At 54.9% G+C, this 15165-nt stretch overlaps 1 protein-coding gene across 3 annotated transcripts; it reads left to right on the top strand.

The window, feature by feature from the left end:
- Window positions 1-7023: 7023 nt before the first annotated feature.
- On the top strand, window positions 7024-13285 carry CAPG (capping actin protein, gelsolin like; the record flags this gene model as incomplete). 3 transcript variants are annotated; one of them, XM_080711205.1, is made up of 9 exons in its annotated part: window positions 7024-7046; window positions 7156-7328; window positions 7396-7550; window positions 7650-7817; window positions 9516-9620; window positions 9881-9973; window positions 10566-10698; window positions 12752-12840; window positions 13220-13285. In XM_080711205.1, 9 exons carry the CDS (start codon window positions 7024-7026, stop codon window positions 13283-13285), a joined length of 1005 nt encoding a protein of 334 aa, XP_080567331.1. The 3 variants fall into 3 exon arrangements, with proteins under 3 accessions (XP_080567331.1, XP_080567330.1, XP_080567332.1); XM_080711204.1 differs by having other exon boundaries at window positions 9516-9665; XM_080711206.1 differs by lacking the exon at window positions 9881-9973 and having other exon boundaries at window positions 9516-9665.
- Between the last annotated feature and the right edge of the window lie 1880 nt (window positions 13286-15165).

Raw genomic sequence — 15165 nt, 5'->3', positions numbered from 1 at the left:
AAAATAAAGAATAAAAAATGGGGCAGGGGTGTAGCTCGGAGGTCAAATACCCCTGGGTTCCATCCCCAGACCCGCAAAAAAAAAAAAAAAAGAGGTCTGGGAGTGTACCCCTGAGGTAGAAGGCCCCTAGTTTTTATCCCCAGCACCACCAAAATTAATAAATAAATAAAATCTGTATTTGTCTAATTTGGAAAACTCGACCAATTGAAAGAACCCCAAGAAGACTCACCTAACTAAGAAAATATAGTCGAATTCTGACCCACAGTCTGCTTTGAGAATCAAATAAGTGCATGCGTGCGTGCGTGCGTGTGTGTGTGTGTGTGTGTGTGTGTGTGTGTGTGTGATACTTAGTAAACTGTAGCACCCAGGCTAGAGAAAAGGCTATGGGAATTGAACCCAGGGGCAGTCTACCTACCTCCAGCTGTATAAATTATATTTTTAAGCTTTGAAATGGTCTCACTAAGCTGTTGGAGAGCCTTGCTAAGTTGCTGTGGCTGGCAGTGAGTGTGCCATACTCCTGTTTCAGACTCCTCTGTAACAGGATTACAGGCGTGCACCATCATGCGAGGCTAGGAACCTCGCTTTAAAAAAAAATTGCTGAAGCCGGGCGTGGTGGCGCACGCTTGTAATCCCTGCACTTGGGAGGCTGAGACAGGAGGATCGCACAGGTTCAAAGCCAGCCTCAGCTACTTAGTGAGGCTCTCAGCAACTTAGTGAGACCCTGTTTCCAAATAAAGTATAAAATAGGTCTGGGAGTATAGCCTGGAGGTAGAAAGCCTCTGGGTTCCACCCCCAGTACCACCGGGAAAAAAAAAAAATTGCTGAAGCGGAGCGTGGTGGTGTACGCTTGTAATCCCAGTACTTGGGAGGCTGAGACAGGAGGTTCATTGTTCGAGGACAGCCTCAGCTACTTAGCAAGGCCCTTTGCAACTCAGTGAGACCCTGTTTCAAAGTAAAGAATAAATTGTAATCCCCGCGCTTGGGAGGCTGAGACAGGAGGATCGCACAGGTTCGAAGCCAGCCTCAGCAGTGAGGCTCTCAGCAACCTAGTGAGACCCTGTTTCCAAATAAAATATTAAAAAAGGTCTGGGAATATAGCCCGGAGGTAGAAAGCCTCTGGGTTCCACCCCCAGTACCACCAAAATAAAGAATAAAGCCGGGCGTGGTGGCACACGCTTGTAATCCCTGCGCTTGGGAGGCTGAGACAGGAGGATCACGCAGGTTCAAAGCCACCTTCAGCTGCTTTTAAGAGACCCTGTTTCCAAATAAATATAAAATAGGTCTGGGAGTGTAGCCCAGAGGTAGAAGGCCCCTGGGTTCCATCCCCAATACCACCAAAACAAACAAACAAAATAAAGAATAAAAAAATAGGGCTTGGGGTGAGGTTCAGAGGTAGAATTCCTCTGCGTTCCATCCCCAGTACAGCAAAATAAATAAATAAATAAATAAATAAATAAATAAATAAATAAATATAAAGAACTTTGGGGATATAGCTCAGAGAAAAAATGCCCTGAGTTCAATTCCTAGTAACACACACACACACACACACACACACACACACACACCCAAAAAACAAAAACTATCAGAATGCGCTTATATGACTGTGCATTTCACTGAAAATTTGGCTGTAAGTAATGTGCGTCTCCAGGGCCCTGGCGTGAGAACGTGGGCCAAGGCGATATAAACCCGCATTTGCTAGTGGGCTGTGGCTGAGGGCTGTTCCGTGGGGGCTGCAGGCCAGCTGACCCCATGGCCTTGGTGCCCAGAGCAGCCGGGGGCGTGGTGGTGGGCGGGGAGGGAAGGGTGAGCAGAGGTGATAGAAGAAGATGGGGTGGGGGTCCACGGGGTCCAACATTCCTCCCAGGAGTGTGCCGGAGTTGGCCAGAGGACAAGGGGTGAAGCCTGGGCTTGAGCTGTTTCCAGCCCAGCCCAGGGCCTCAGTCTGGTTGGGCTTTTACAAAGCTGCTTTCCATTGTGGATCAGACAAGAATGGGAAAAGAATTTCCAGAACAAAGACTAAAAGCTACAGACAGATTTGTTTCGGAAAGCAAAAAAGAAATACACTCAAGGGAGAATGCAGGACCATCGCCAGAGTGAGGCTGGCATGCTGGGAGCCTGGCGCTGCTTCTATAGGAAACTTTGTACACGGTGAGCAAGTGGGGGGCCGGTGAGGGGCAGGGGGTGACCTTGATTCCTCTGATGGTGGATTACAGGGCAGGCAATGGTGGGCTGTTCTCAGAATCTTCAGACTGACATCTGGCTCCTGGGCTTTGAACATGTCTTTCTCTAGACTTACCAATCTAAAAATACATCTGTAACCTAACAGAACATATGTGCATCAATTAACTGGACTTAATAAGTAATGATAAGATTTACTGGAACCTTTTTAAGAATTCAGACTTGCCGGGGATGGTGGTGCACGCTTGTAATCCCTGTGCTGGGGAGGTAGATACAGGAGGATCACGCAGGTTCGAAGCCAGCCTGCCCAGCCTAAGAGACCCTGTTTCCAAATAAAAATATAAAAAATAGGTCTGGGAGTGTAGCCCGGAGGTAGAAGGGCTTCCAGGAACCCCAATACCAAAAAAAAAAAAAAAAAAAAAAAAAAAAGAATTCAGGCTTGAGCCGGGCATGGTGGCACTACTTGGGAGGCTGTGACAGGAGGATCCAGGTTCTTGGCTAACCTCAGCTACTTAGTGAGACCCTTTGCAACTCAGTGAGACCCTGTTTCAAAATAAAAAATAAAAAATAGGCCTGGGGGTGGAGCTCGGAGGTACAGTGCCCCTGGGTTCCATCCTCAGTACCATTAAAAAAAAAAAATTGGGCCAGGCTTGGTAGTGCGCTCTTATAATCCCAGCATTTGGGAGGATCGCAGGTTCAAGGCTAGCCTCAGCTACTTAGTGAGACCCTGTTTCAAAATGAAGAATAGTGCCAGGTGTGGTGGTGCACACTTGTAATCCCCACGCTTGGGAGGCTGAGACAGGAGGATCGCACAGGTTCGAAGCCAGCCTCAGCTACTTAGTGAGGCTCTCAGCAACTTAGTGAGACCCTGTTTCCAAATAAAATATAAAATAGGTCTGGGAGTGTAGCCCGGAGGTAAAAAGCCTCTGGGTTCCACCCCCAGTACCACCAAAAAAAGTAAAACATAAAAATAAAATAAAGAATAAAAAAATAGGGCTGGGGGGTGTAGCTTGGAGGTAGAATGCCCCTGGGTTCAATACCCAGTACTGCAAAGAAAAAAAAATCAAATTCATTCAGGGCAAGAAGAACAAGAAGAAAGGCAAGTCAGTAAAGAAGGAAAATGTGTGCGGAGCCAGTGACCCCACCCAGGAAAAGTGACTAACCCAGCAAGCCCGGGCTGTGTAGGCGCTGCCGGCCAGAGCAGGGGCGCTGCTGGCCGGGACCCAGCGTCCCCTTGCCGCCCCCGAGGCAGGGCCTGCCTCCCTGGAGGTCCTGGCCCTGGCCCTGGCCCTCCCGCGGCCAGCCCGGGTCTCCCCGCGGGCTCTGTCCGTCCCGGCCCCGGCCTCTGGGGCTCTGCGGGCGGGGCAGGTGGGCGGGGTGGCCCGGGAGGAGAAAGAGGGAAGTCGGCGGCTGGGTGGGGCAGGCTGCGAGGAGAGGAGCCCACGGCGAGGGGCCTGCGGAGCCTGGACAGGTGGGCGGCCGCTGGGGTGGTGGGCTGGCGGGCGGACACCTAGCGGGAGCCCCAGGTGTCTTACCTGATGGCTGGGGGCCTGGGGCCTGGCCTGAGCGGTAGGTGGAGGGAGAGCTCGGGGCTCATCTTGGCTCCCGCAGGTCCTCCGACCACCCGGGGGATTCAGATCTGGCCTAGCCACCCCATAGACCCCCGTGGTGGGTGGAGGGCCGGGCCGGGCGGCTCCGGAGGGGTAGAGCTGGGGAGCCCAGGCTAGGGGGTGACAGGCGGGGGCGGCGGGTGGGAGAGCACTGCCTGGCACCCCAGGTGGGATGTCTCAGGAGAAGGGAGTTAAGCCGGCGTGGTGGCGCACACTTGTGATCCCAGCATTCGGGAGGCTGAGACTGGAAGATGGAGGTTTGCAGACAGCCTCAGCTACTTAGTGAGGCCCTGTTTCAAAATAAAGAATAAAAAATTGGGCGGGGGGGGGGTGTAGCTTGGAGGTAGAAGGCCCCTGGGTTCCATCCCCAGAACCGCAAAAAAAAAGGGGGGGGAGTTCATTTCAGGAAGAGACTGGGGGACACCCCAAGGTGGAGAGGGGACCTCACTCAGAATCGGAAGGGTCCCCGGCTTACATGATGGAAATGAGCTTTGGTAGAGCCAGGCAGAGACTTAGACAAAGATTCATTTAAGAAAGCAAGAAGTAAGCCGGGCGTGGTGGGCATGCTCGTAATCCCTGCACTTGGGAGGCTGAGACAGGAGGATCGCGCAGGTTCGAAGCCAGCCTCAGCTACTTAGTGAGGCTCTCAGCAACTTAGTGAGACCCTGTTTCCAAATATATATATATAAAATCTGGGAGTGTAGCCCGGAGGTAGAAAGCCTCTGAGTTCCAACCCCAGTACCACAAAAAAAAAAAAAAGAAAGAAAGAAAAGAAAAGTGTAGGGGGTGTAGTTCTGAAATAGAACACCCCTGATTCAATCTCCAGTACCACAAAAAAGAAAGAAAAAGGAAACAGAGAACCGGGTCAGAAGAGATCTCTGCTTCTGCGCCGCGCCTGCGCGGTGAGTTGGAGGCGGACGTGAGCTGTGGGCAGAACTAAGCCCCAGGATACTGATGTGGAAGCTGCGGTCTCACTGGGGAGCACTGGGGAGCACTCCCGCCCCAGCCTCCTGTGGACCAGGCAGGGCTCTTCCGCTGCTCTCCCACCCCACCCCGCCGGCCTGGGTGTTTTCTTTTCTCTTTCTTTCTCTCCCTCTCTCTTTTTTTCTTTATCTTCTTTCTTTCTTTCTTTTTGTATGAGGGATTGGATTCAGGGGATTCTACCACTGATTCCCCCCTTTTTTTGGTACTGGAACTTGAAACTGGGGGCATTCTACCTCTGAGTTAAACTTCAGCTTGCTTTATTTATTTATTTATTTTGGTATTGGGGATTGAACGCAGGAGCATCCTATCTCCAACCTACATCCCCAGGCCCATTTTAGTTTTAATTTGGAAACAGCTTCTTACCAAGTTGCTGGCAGCCTTACTAATCTGGTAAGGCTGGCCTCAGGGCTGCAATCCTCCTGTCTCAGCCTCTCAAGTGCTGGGGATTACAGGTGTGTGCCACTGCGCACATCACAGGCAGGTGGCACCGCGCTGGGCAGGAGGCCGGCTTTCACCAGCGGCGCCTGGGGGCTCAGAGCCTCAGCCCGCAGCCGCCGGCCTCTGAGTCGTGGCTGAGTTTTCAGTCTGGAGCACAGAGTGGAGGTGGGAACGCATTCTCCTGCCTCCCACTGGCCGGGCCTGGGCGGCTTCCTCACCACCGCAGAACAGAACAGTCAGGGCCTGTCCCAGGACATGTGGCCGCACGTGATCCTTTGTGGACAGACCCGCATTCTCTCTCCCCTCCAAGCGCCCCTGGCTTCCTCCTGCCCTGGGTGACATGACGCCATAAATGCCTTCCCTACGCCGGGGGTTGGAAAGGAAAAAGGAGGGTCACAATCTATACAGCATCGCACACCAGGACCTCGGCTCTGGCCGCCCCTCTCTTCCCACTCAGCGCCCCTTTGCATGCCCCCTCCCCACCCCAGCTCCCGGGCTTCACTTGCAAACTCCTGGTTGAATGAAGACAGGAGTCTTGTGTTAAGCGCTTGCTGCTTTGTGGGCTCTGCATTTTTTTTCTTTTTTTTTTTTTTCAGTCCTGGGGATGGGACCCAAGGGCATTCGACCTCCAAGCAGCACCCCAGCCCCTTTTTTTGTGTGTGTGGTACTGGGGGTGGGACCCAGGGGCATTCTACCTCCAAGCTACACCCCAGCCCTATTTTTTATTCTTTATTTTGAAACAGGATCTCATTGAGTTGCAGAGGGCCTCGCTAAGTAGCTGAGGCTGGCCGTGAACCTGTGATCCTCCTGTCTCAGACTCCCAAGTACTGGGATGACAAGCCTGCGCCAGCACACCCAGCAAGGGCTCTGCGTTTTAAGCCCTCAAAAGAAGCCAGCGAGTGTACAGAAGGCAGGTGGCGCAGGCCTATGATATCAGCAGTGTGGGAGACGAAGACGGGGGATCTCAGGTTGGGGCCAGCCTCGGCTACTTAGTGAGGCCCTCTGTAACTTAGTGAGACCCTGTGCTGGGATTGTAGCTCAGAGGTAGAATGTCCTTGGGTTCCATCATTCAGCAACACACACACACACACACACACACACACACACACACAGAGGATAGTGCTATCTGGGCACCGCGGCACATACTTCCAGGACTCGGGAGGCCGAGGCAAGAGGACTATAAGTTGGAGGCCAGTCTGGACAATCTAAGGAAACCCTGTCTCAAAATAAAAAATAAAAAGCTGGGAGTGTAGCTCGGTGACGGAACACTCCTGGGTTCCACAAAAAAACAAACAAAACACCAAGATCATCATTTATTCTTTATCATTTTTGTTTTCTATTCATTTCTGCTTTTTATTTTGCAGTATTAGAAATGGACACCAGGGGCCTTCTACCTCCGGGCTACACTCCCAGACCTATTTTATATTTTATTTGGAAACAGGGTCTCTTAAGCCAGCTGAGGCTGGCTTCGAACCTGCGCGATCCTCCTGTCTCAGCCTCCCAAGCGCGGGGATGACAAGCGTGGGCCACTAAGCCGGGCTTTCGGGGTCTCTGTTAATAGGTGAGGATCTTGTTCTGTGGCTGAGGCTGGCCTTGAACCTGTAATCCTCCTTTCTCCGCCTCCCAACTCCCAAGTACTGAGATCGCAGGCCTCTTCTTCTTTGCCTGTGTAATGGAACCAGCAGGCATAGCCTGGGGCTCCTGGGATGAAGACTGTCCGCCTAGGAGGGCCTGGGCCTGCTGCTGCAGCCGGGGCTTCCGCCTTTGCCGTCTGTTACCTGTTGGCTTCTGTCTTTCCAGATCTGGGACCAGCATGTACACGCCCATCCCGCAGAGGTAGGAGGTGCGCCCGTCCTCCTGGCCGCTTCCCCGGGCCCCCTCCCCGCGGGGCTTGGCCCCAGCTCTGACGCCTGGCCCCCATGGCCTCCCTTCTCCCTCCCCGCAGTGGCTCGCCATTCCCCGCCTCGGTGCAGGAGCCGGGCCTGCACCTCTGGCGGGTGGAGAAGCTGAGGCCGGTGCCCGTGGCGCGGGAGGACCACGGCGTCTTCTTTTCGGGGGACTCCTACCTGGTGCTGCACAACGGCCCGGAGGAGCTGTCGCATCTGCACCTGTGGATAGGTGAGGGGCGGCCGGCGGGTGGGGCCGGGGCTCCCCGCCTCCCTGACACCCCCGTCCCGTCCCGCAGGCGGGCAGTCGTCCCGGGACGAGCAGGGCGCCTGTGCCGTGCTGGCCGTGCACCTGGACGGCCTGCTCCGGGAGCGGCCGGTGCAGCACCGGGAGGTGCAGGGCAACGAGTCCGACCTCTTCATGAGCTACTTCCCGCGCGGCCTCAAGTACCAGGTCAGGGCGGTGGGGGCCCCTTCCCGGGCATCGCTCAGGGTGCGGGGTGCAGAGGCCCCGCTGGCCGCAGCCCACTCAGCCAGGCCTTCTGGGCTGCAGGAGGGCGGCGTGGAGTCGGCCTTTCATAAGACCTCTGCCGGCGCCGGCCCCCAGGCCGTCCAGAAGCTCTACCAGGTGAAGGGGAGGAAGAACATTCGGGCCACTGAGCGGCCGCTGGGCTGGGACAGCTTCAACACCGGCGACTGCTTCATCCTGGACTTGGGCCAGGTGGGTGGCCGGCGGCTGAGCGCCGTCCCTTAAGGGGGTAAGAGGGAGCCAGCGTGGCTTGCTATCCCTGTACAATGGGAGGCTGAGACCCGAGGACTGCAGGTTTGAGGCCAGCCTTAGAAATTTAGTGAGACCCCATTTCAAAATAAAGAGCCAGGCTGGCGGTGCACGGTTATAATCCCAGCATTCGGGAGGCTGAGACAGGAGGATCACAGTTCAAGGACAGCCTCAGCTACATAGTGAGGCCCTTTGCAACTCAGTGAGACCCTGTTTCAAAATAAAGAATAAAAAATAGGGCTGGGGGTGGAGCTCGGAGATAGAATGCCCCTGGGTTCCATCCCCAGTACTGCAAAATAAATAAAAAAATAAAGCCGGGCGTGATGTTGCGGGCTTGTAAGCCCAGCATTTGGGAGGCTAAGACTGGAGGATCGCGGTTCATGGACAGCCTCAGCTACTTAGCGAGGACATCTGCAACTCCGTGAGACCCTGTTTCAAAATAAAGAATAAAAAATTTGGCAGGGGGTATAGCTCAGAGGTCAAATGCCTCTGGGTTCCATTCCCAGACCCGCCAAAAAAAAAAAAAAAAAAAAAATTAAAATAAATAACCGGGCTTGGTGGCACACGCTTGTAATCCCCGCGCTTGGGAGGCGGAGACAGGAAGATCACGCAGGTTTGAAGCTAGCCGCGCTGGCTTAAGAGACCCTATTTCCAAATTTTAAAAAATATATAAAAATGGGTCTAGGAGTATAGCCCGGAGGCGGAAGGGTTTCCAGGAACCTCAGTACCACCAAAATAAATAAATTAAGTAAATAAATAAATGGAGTGTAGGTCAGAGGTAAAATGCCCCTGGGTTCAGTCCTCAGCACAAAAGAAAAGGAAAAGTCATACCTGGGTATGGAGGTACCCAGGCTTAACTGCAGTATTTGGGAGGCTGAGGCAGGAGGATCGCAGGTTCAAGGCCAGCGTGCAGTAACTTAGTGAGACCCTGTTCCTACACTTGATCTTAGCCAAAAGGCCGAGAACCAAAACAAGATCCTATTCAGAAGTAAAAAAAAAAGCTCTGGGCTTAGCTCAAAGGTAAAATTCCAAACTGGGCCTGGCGGCGCACACTTATAATCCCCGCGCTTGGGAGGCTGAGACAGGAGGATCCAGGTTCGCGGCCAGCCTCAGCTACTTAGCGGGCCGTCTGCAACTCAGTGAGACCCTGTTCCAAAATAAAAAATAAAAATAGGGCTGGAGCGGGCGTGGTGGCGCACGCTTGTAATCCCAGCATTCGGGAGGCTGAGACCTGGAGGATCACAGTTCACAGACAGCCTCAGCTACTTAGTGAGGCCCTTTGCAACTCAGTGAGCCCCTGTTCCAAAATAAAGAATAAAAAAAAAAAAAAAATAGGGCTTGGGATGTAGCTTGGAGGTCGAATTCCCCTGGGTTCCATCCCCAGACCCACAAATAAAAAAAAAAAAAAAAAAAAAGGCTGGGGTGTAGCTCAGAATGGCCCTGGGCTCAGTCCCAGACCCACACGATGAGCAGTAAGTGCTGTTTGAGAAAGCAGCCCGGGGTCTCTGCAGTCCGCCCCTGCCTTCCTGGTGGCCCTGTCTCTGGGGCAGCCCTTCAGGGAGGAGCAGGTGCTGATGGGAGCCTTCCTGGCTGGGGGTGGGAGCGGCCGCTGGCCGTGAGTGACGGGCGCCCCTTCCCCAGAACATCTTCGCCTGGTGCGGCGGGAAGTCCAACATCCTGGAGCGGAACAAGGCGAGGGACCTGGCCCTGGCCATCCGGGACGCCGAGCGGCAGGGCAAGGCCCGCGTGGAGATCGTCACCGACGGGGAGGAGCCCGCCGAGATGACCCAGGTGGGCGCGTTGGCCTGAGGGTGGGGGCCGCAGGAGACTCAGGCGCCCCTCGGGCTGGACAGTCTAGAGCCGAGCAGCCGGGAGGCTGGAGCAGCGCTCCCTGGCCTGTACCTGGTGCCCCCACGCAGGGCACGGCATGGGGCCCTGGTGGGTACCATGGCTTGGAAGCTTTTGGGGCAGAAGGAATCCCAGTAAATTTACTCCGGCTTCTGCAGGTTCTGGGCCCCAAGCCTGCTCTCAAGGAGGGGAACCCCGAAGAAGACCTCACGGCTGACCAGACCAATGCCCAGGCCGCCGCGCTGTACAAGGTGGGCACTGGGAAGCCTGCACACGGCAGCTCGGGAGGTCGAGCTGGTGCAGCGCAGCTGCAAGAGTACTTGGGAGTCCGAGACAGGAGGAGCTCAGGTTGGAAACCAGCCTCCCTCAGCAACTTAGGAGAGCTTGTTGCAAAATAAAAACTAAAGCCGGGCGTGGTGGCACACACTTGTAATTCCAATATTCGGGAGGCTGAGACAGGAGGATCGCGGTTCACGGCCAGCCTCAGCTACTTAGCGAGGCCCTTTGCAACTCAGCGAGACCCTGTTTCAAAATAAAGAATAAAAAATAGGGCTGAGGGTGTAGCTTGGAGGTAGAATGCCCCTGGGTTCCATCCCCAGTACCAAAAAAAATAAATGAATAAAACATAAACGGGGCTGGAGGTGTAGCTCAGAAGTAGAAGCCCCTGGGTTCATTCTCCAACACCGAGTGCCTGCGGGTGGCGGTGGGCGAGGGGCTTGTGTTCCGGGTTCCTCCGTCCCTCTCTGGCCGGGGCTGGGGAGGCAGCGGGGGCAGGCGGGCCACTCCTTGGGCCGAGGTGGGGCAGTGTGCGGGGTCACTCCTGGTCCTGCCCTTCTGCCCTAGGTCTCCGATGCCACGGGGCAGATGAACCTGACCAAGGTGGCTGACTGCAGCCCCTTTGCGTCCGAGCTGCTGGCTCCCGACGACTGCTTCGTGCTGGACAACGGGCTCTGTGGCAAGATCTACATCTGGAAAGGTGCGTGGGCTCCGCCGCGCAGGCCCCGCCGGCCTGCACTCCAGGGCGCAGCTGGCCGGTGGCTCTCTGCCGTTCCGAAGGTCTAGGCTGCGGATCTGAAGTTGCAGCCAGCTTCCGAATCGCCAGGGGCCTGTTCGAACACGCCGCTGGGCAGGCTGGTTGGCGCACGCCTGTAATCTTTCTGTGTGTGTGTGAGACACTAGGATTGGACACAGGAGCGTTCTACCTCTGAGATACATCCCTAGTCTTCTTTTTTATTTTGAAACAAGGTCTCCCTAGTTGGTAAAAGTATATTTTCTGAGGCTGTCCTCGAACCTGCAATCCTCCTGTCTTAGCCTCCCAAGTACTGGGATTACAAGCATGCGCCATCACGCCCGGCTGCATGACTCTAATCTTGGGAGGCTGAGACAGGAAGATCACAATTCTGAGGCTAATGTCAGTAACTTAACGAGACTCTGGGCAATTTAGTGAGACCCTGTTTCAAAATAAAATTTAAAAAGAGCTGAGGGTATAGCTGGGAGGTGGAACACCCCGGGGCCTGGGGGTCTGGGATCTCTGGGTCTGGGTGGGGCCTGAGCCTGTGCTGAGCGACTGCGCTCCCGGGGCGTGTACACAGCTCCGGGGACCACACTTTGAGAACAGTCTCAGCCCATCTCCACCCAGGCCTTTAGGGGGGTCCTGGGAGCCCTGATCCTGTGATCCCCGTCTGGAGGTGACAGGTAAGTTTTAGATAAACACGACTTTATGCAGCGGTGGGAGCTCGCAGAACTTGTTCTTCTAAGAGATTATATCAGCTGAAAGAAATGCTGTTGTACAGAAGCTGCGCTGCTTTCTGTGGCCATGGAAGATTCCAGAAGAGCAGGATCCTGGGGTTGGGCTGCTTTTCCCTGCGGTCCTCTCTGCCCAGGGGCATTCTACCCGAGTTACACCCCAGCCGTTTTCGTTTTTTCTTTGGAAACAGCCTTGCTAAGTGACGGCATGCTGGCCTTGAGCCTGCGATCCTCCTGCCTCAGCCTCCTGAGCACTGACTAGAGGTGTGTGTGCGCCCCTGCCCTCAGCCGAGCTTCCCAGGAGCAGGGCCTGTGTTTATTGGGGGTCAGTCTAGGTGTGGGCCGAGGCAGGGTTGAGAAGTTGCCATCCCTCCGCCCTCCTGGTCAGGAAAGGTAACAGGTACCTGAGGCAGCTGCTCGGAGCCACTTCGTTGAGCCGCCTTCCAAACCCAGCCGAGGAGCCTGGGGCTGCGAGTGGCCCGCACGGTCTCAGGGCTAAGGAGTGCTATGAGGCTCCTGCAGAGGGACCCGGCTCCCTGGAATCATGCCAGGCATTGATCGAGGGTGCCAGAGGCCCACAGACGCATCTATAATCCCCAGAACAAGAACCGGTGTGGTGATCCCAGTACTTGGGAGGCTGAGACAGGAGGCTCAAAGATTTGATGACAGCCTCAGCAAGTAGTGAGGGTCTCATCAACCTAGCAGGACCCTGTTTCCAAATAAAAACAGCCGGGTGTGGTGGTGCACACTTGTAACCCCAGCATTTGGGAGGCTGAGACAAGAGGATCGCGGTTCGAGGACAGCCTCAGCTGCTACTTAGTGAGGCTGTTTGCAACTCAGTGAGACCCTGTTTCAATATAAAGCATAAAAATTAGGGCTGGAGGTGTAGCTTGAAGGTAGAATGCCCCTGGGTTCCATCCCTGGTATCCCCAAAAAATAATTTTAAAAATCAAAATAAAGAAAAAATAGGGCAGCTGGGTGCGGTGACGCACGCTTGTAATCCCCGCGCTTGGGAGGCTGAGACAAGAGGATCGCACAGGTTCGAAGCCAGCCTCAGCTACTTAGTGAGGCTCTCAGCGACTTAGTGAGACCCTGTTTCCAAATAAAATAGAAAATAGGGCTGGGAGTGTAGCCTGAAGGTAGAAAAGCCCCTGAGTTCCAACCCCAGCACCACCAAAAAAATAAAAAAAAACTAGGGCTGGGGGCGTAGCTCAGAGGAAGAATGCCCCTGGGTTCCATCCCCAGCCCCCCCCCCCCAACAATCTCTCCTTCCTGTGATCCAGGGCGAAAAGCCAACGAGAAGGAGCGGCAGGCGGCGCTGCAGGTGGCGGAGGACTTCATCTCCCGCATGCGGTACGCCGCAAACACTCAGGTGAGGGGCGCCGGCGCCCGCTCCGTCTTCCTCCCTGCCCCCCCAGGCCTTCCCTGTGCTGTCCGGCTTGGGCTCCTTCTCGCGCCGCTGTCGGGCTGCTCCTGCCCTTTCTAGCGCCGCACGGTCCTGCACCCATCCCCATCACCCATCACCGTGGTCCTTGACGCCAGCTGGCTGTGGCAGCTCTCGCCTATGATCCTGGTACTTAGAGACCTGAGTTGCAGGTTCGAGGCCGGCCTTGGCGAGTCCTGGAAGCGCCATCTTCTCGGCCTGCGTCCTGTGGCCTTGCTCCTCCGCTGGCTTGAGGAGCACCCGGGCCTGGACTGCACGGCAGAGGCTGGGTGGCAACCTCGCGAGCCGTCTTCTCGCCCTCCTGCAGGTGGAGATTCTGCCCCAGGGTCGGGAGAGCCCCATCTTCAAGCAATTCTTCAAGGACTGGAAGTGAGCGGCGCCTCCCTGCCCACAGCCCGCTCTGCCCCGCGGCTGATGCCCTGGCTGCCTGGTCAGTGCCCAGGTGTCAATAAACACGCGTGCCTTCACCAGCCCTGCCTGGGCTGTTCTCACGGTCCCTGCGCTTCACCCGCTCCTCCCGCGCCTGGGGTGGTGCACAGTGACCCAGCTGGAAGGCTGCAGCCTTGAGGGACTGCGGGCTCTGCATGGCAGGCGTGGCAGAGCGGCCCAGCCCCAGCCGGGCAGGTGTGGCTGAGAACCAGGAGCCCAGCATGCACCAGGCCTTTTCAGTTCAGTCTGCAGTTCCCAGCTGGGGAGGCTGTGGGTGGGGCCTGGGTGCGTCTGCCTGCGAGCTACTGTCCCCCCAGGTGGCCTCGGAGGCCCCTGAGGGGCAGCTTCAAGTTATTGTGTTATTGAACCCAGCTGGGCACCCACGGGCACCCACGCCTGAAATTCTAGTGTTTGGGATACTGAGACAGAAGGATCTTGGGTTAGAGGCCAGCCTCAGCAACTTAGCAGACCTTGTGTTGAAATACACACACAGCCGGGCGTGGTGGCACACACTTGTAATGCCCGTGCTTGGGAGGCTGAGACAGGAGGATCGCACAGGTTCGAAGCCAGCCTCAGCTACTTTGAGGCTCTCAGCAACTTAGTGAGACCCTGTTTCCAAATAAAGTATAAAATAGGTCTGGGAGTATAGCCTGGAGGTAGAAAACTCCTGGGTTCCATCCCCAGTACCACAAAATAAAATAAAATAACACACACACACACACACACACCCTGGGTGTGGTGGCACATGTGTGTAATCCCAGCATTTGGGAGCCTGAGACAGGAAGATCACAGTTTGAGGACAGCCTTGGCTACTTTGTGAGGCCCTTTGCACCTCAGTGAGACCCTGTTTCAAACTAAAGAATAAAGCCGGGCGTGGTGGTGCACGCTTGTAATCCCAGCATTTGGGAGGCTGAGACAGGAGGATAGCAGGTTCACAACCAGCCTCAAATTTAGTGAGGCCCTCCACAACTTAGTGAGACTCTGTTTCCAAATAAAAGAATAAAATAGGTCTGGGGTATAGATCAGAAGTAGAATGCCCCTGGGTTTCATCCCCAATACCACCAAAAAATAAAGTAAGATAGAATAAAAAATAGATCTGGGGTACAGGTCAGAAGTAGACTCCCTGGGTTCAATCCCCAGTACCACAAAATAAATAAATAACTGCAAAACAAATAAATAAACGGGAGCCAGAGCCAGGCATGGTGGTGCATGCTTATAATCCCAGGACTTGGGAGGCTGAGACAAGAGGATCGCAGGTTCAAGGACAGCCTCAGCTACTTAGTAAGCCTCTCAGCAACTCAGTGAGACCCTGTTTCAAGGTAAAATAGAAAATGAAATAGGGCTGGGGGTGAAGCTCGGAGGTGAACTGTCCCTGAGTCAACCCCGAGTAGAGGGTGAGGAGGACGGGGAGGTGAGGGAGGGTGGAGGCCTAGTAGCCAGGAGAAGGGAGCCACCAGGAAGAGCAGCTCTGTTCTGGATCTGGAGGGATGGCCAAGATCCGAGACCCTGGGCAAGCTGGGAGAGGCCTCGGGGCCGCCCTCGAGCATCTGCCCTGTGGCCTCTGAGCTCAAATACTGGATTCTTTGATTCCACATAAATGTGAATCAACCCTCCCGGGTTCAATTCCTAGGACCAAAAAAAGGACAAATTCTAAGACGCTACTGTAGGCAGGTCAGAGGCTTGAGCACTAATATATATACTGATACTGGGGGTTGAGCCAGAGGCATTCCACCTCCACTATGCCCTCAGTCTGATTTTATTTCTTATTTGGAAACAGTGACTCACTAGGTTGTTGAGAACCTTGCTAAGTTACCAAGGCTGGCT

This window comes from Muscardinus avellanarius, assembly GCF_963383645.1.
Source record: "Muscardinus avellanarius genome assembly, chromosome: 15".
In the NCBI taxonomy this organism is placed as follows: Eukaryota; Metazoa; Chordata; class Mammalia; order Rodentia; family Gliridae; genus Muscardinus; species Muscardinus avellanarius.
The sequence above is the reverse complement of the archived record's forward strand: the minus strand, read 5'-3'. Positions and strand labels throughout refer to the sequence as shown.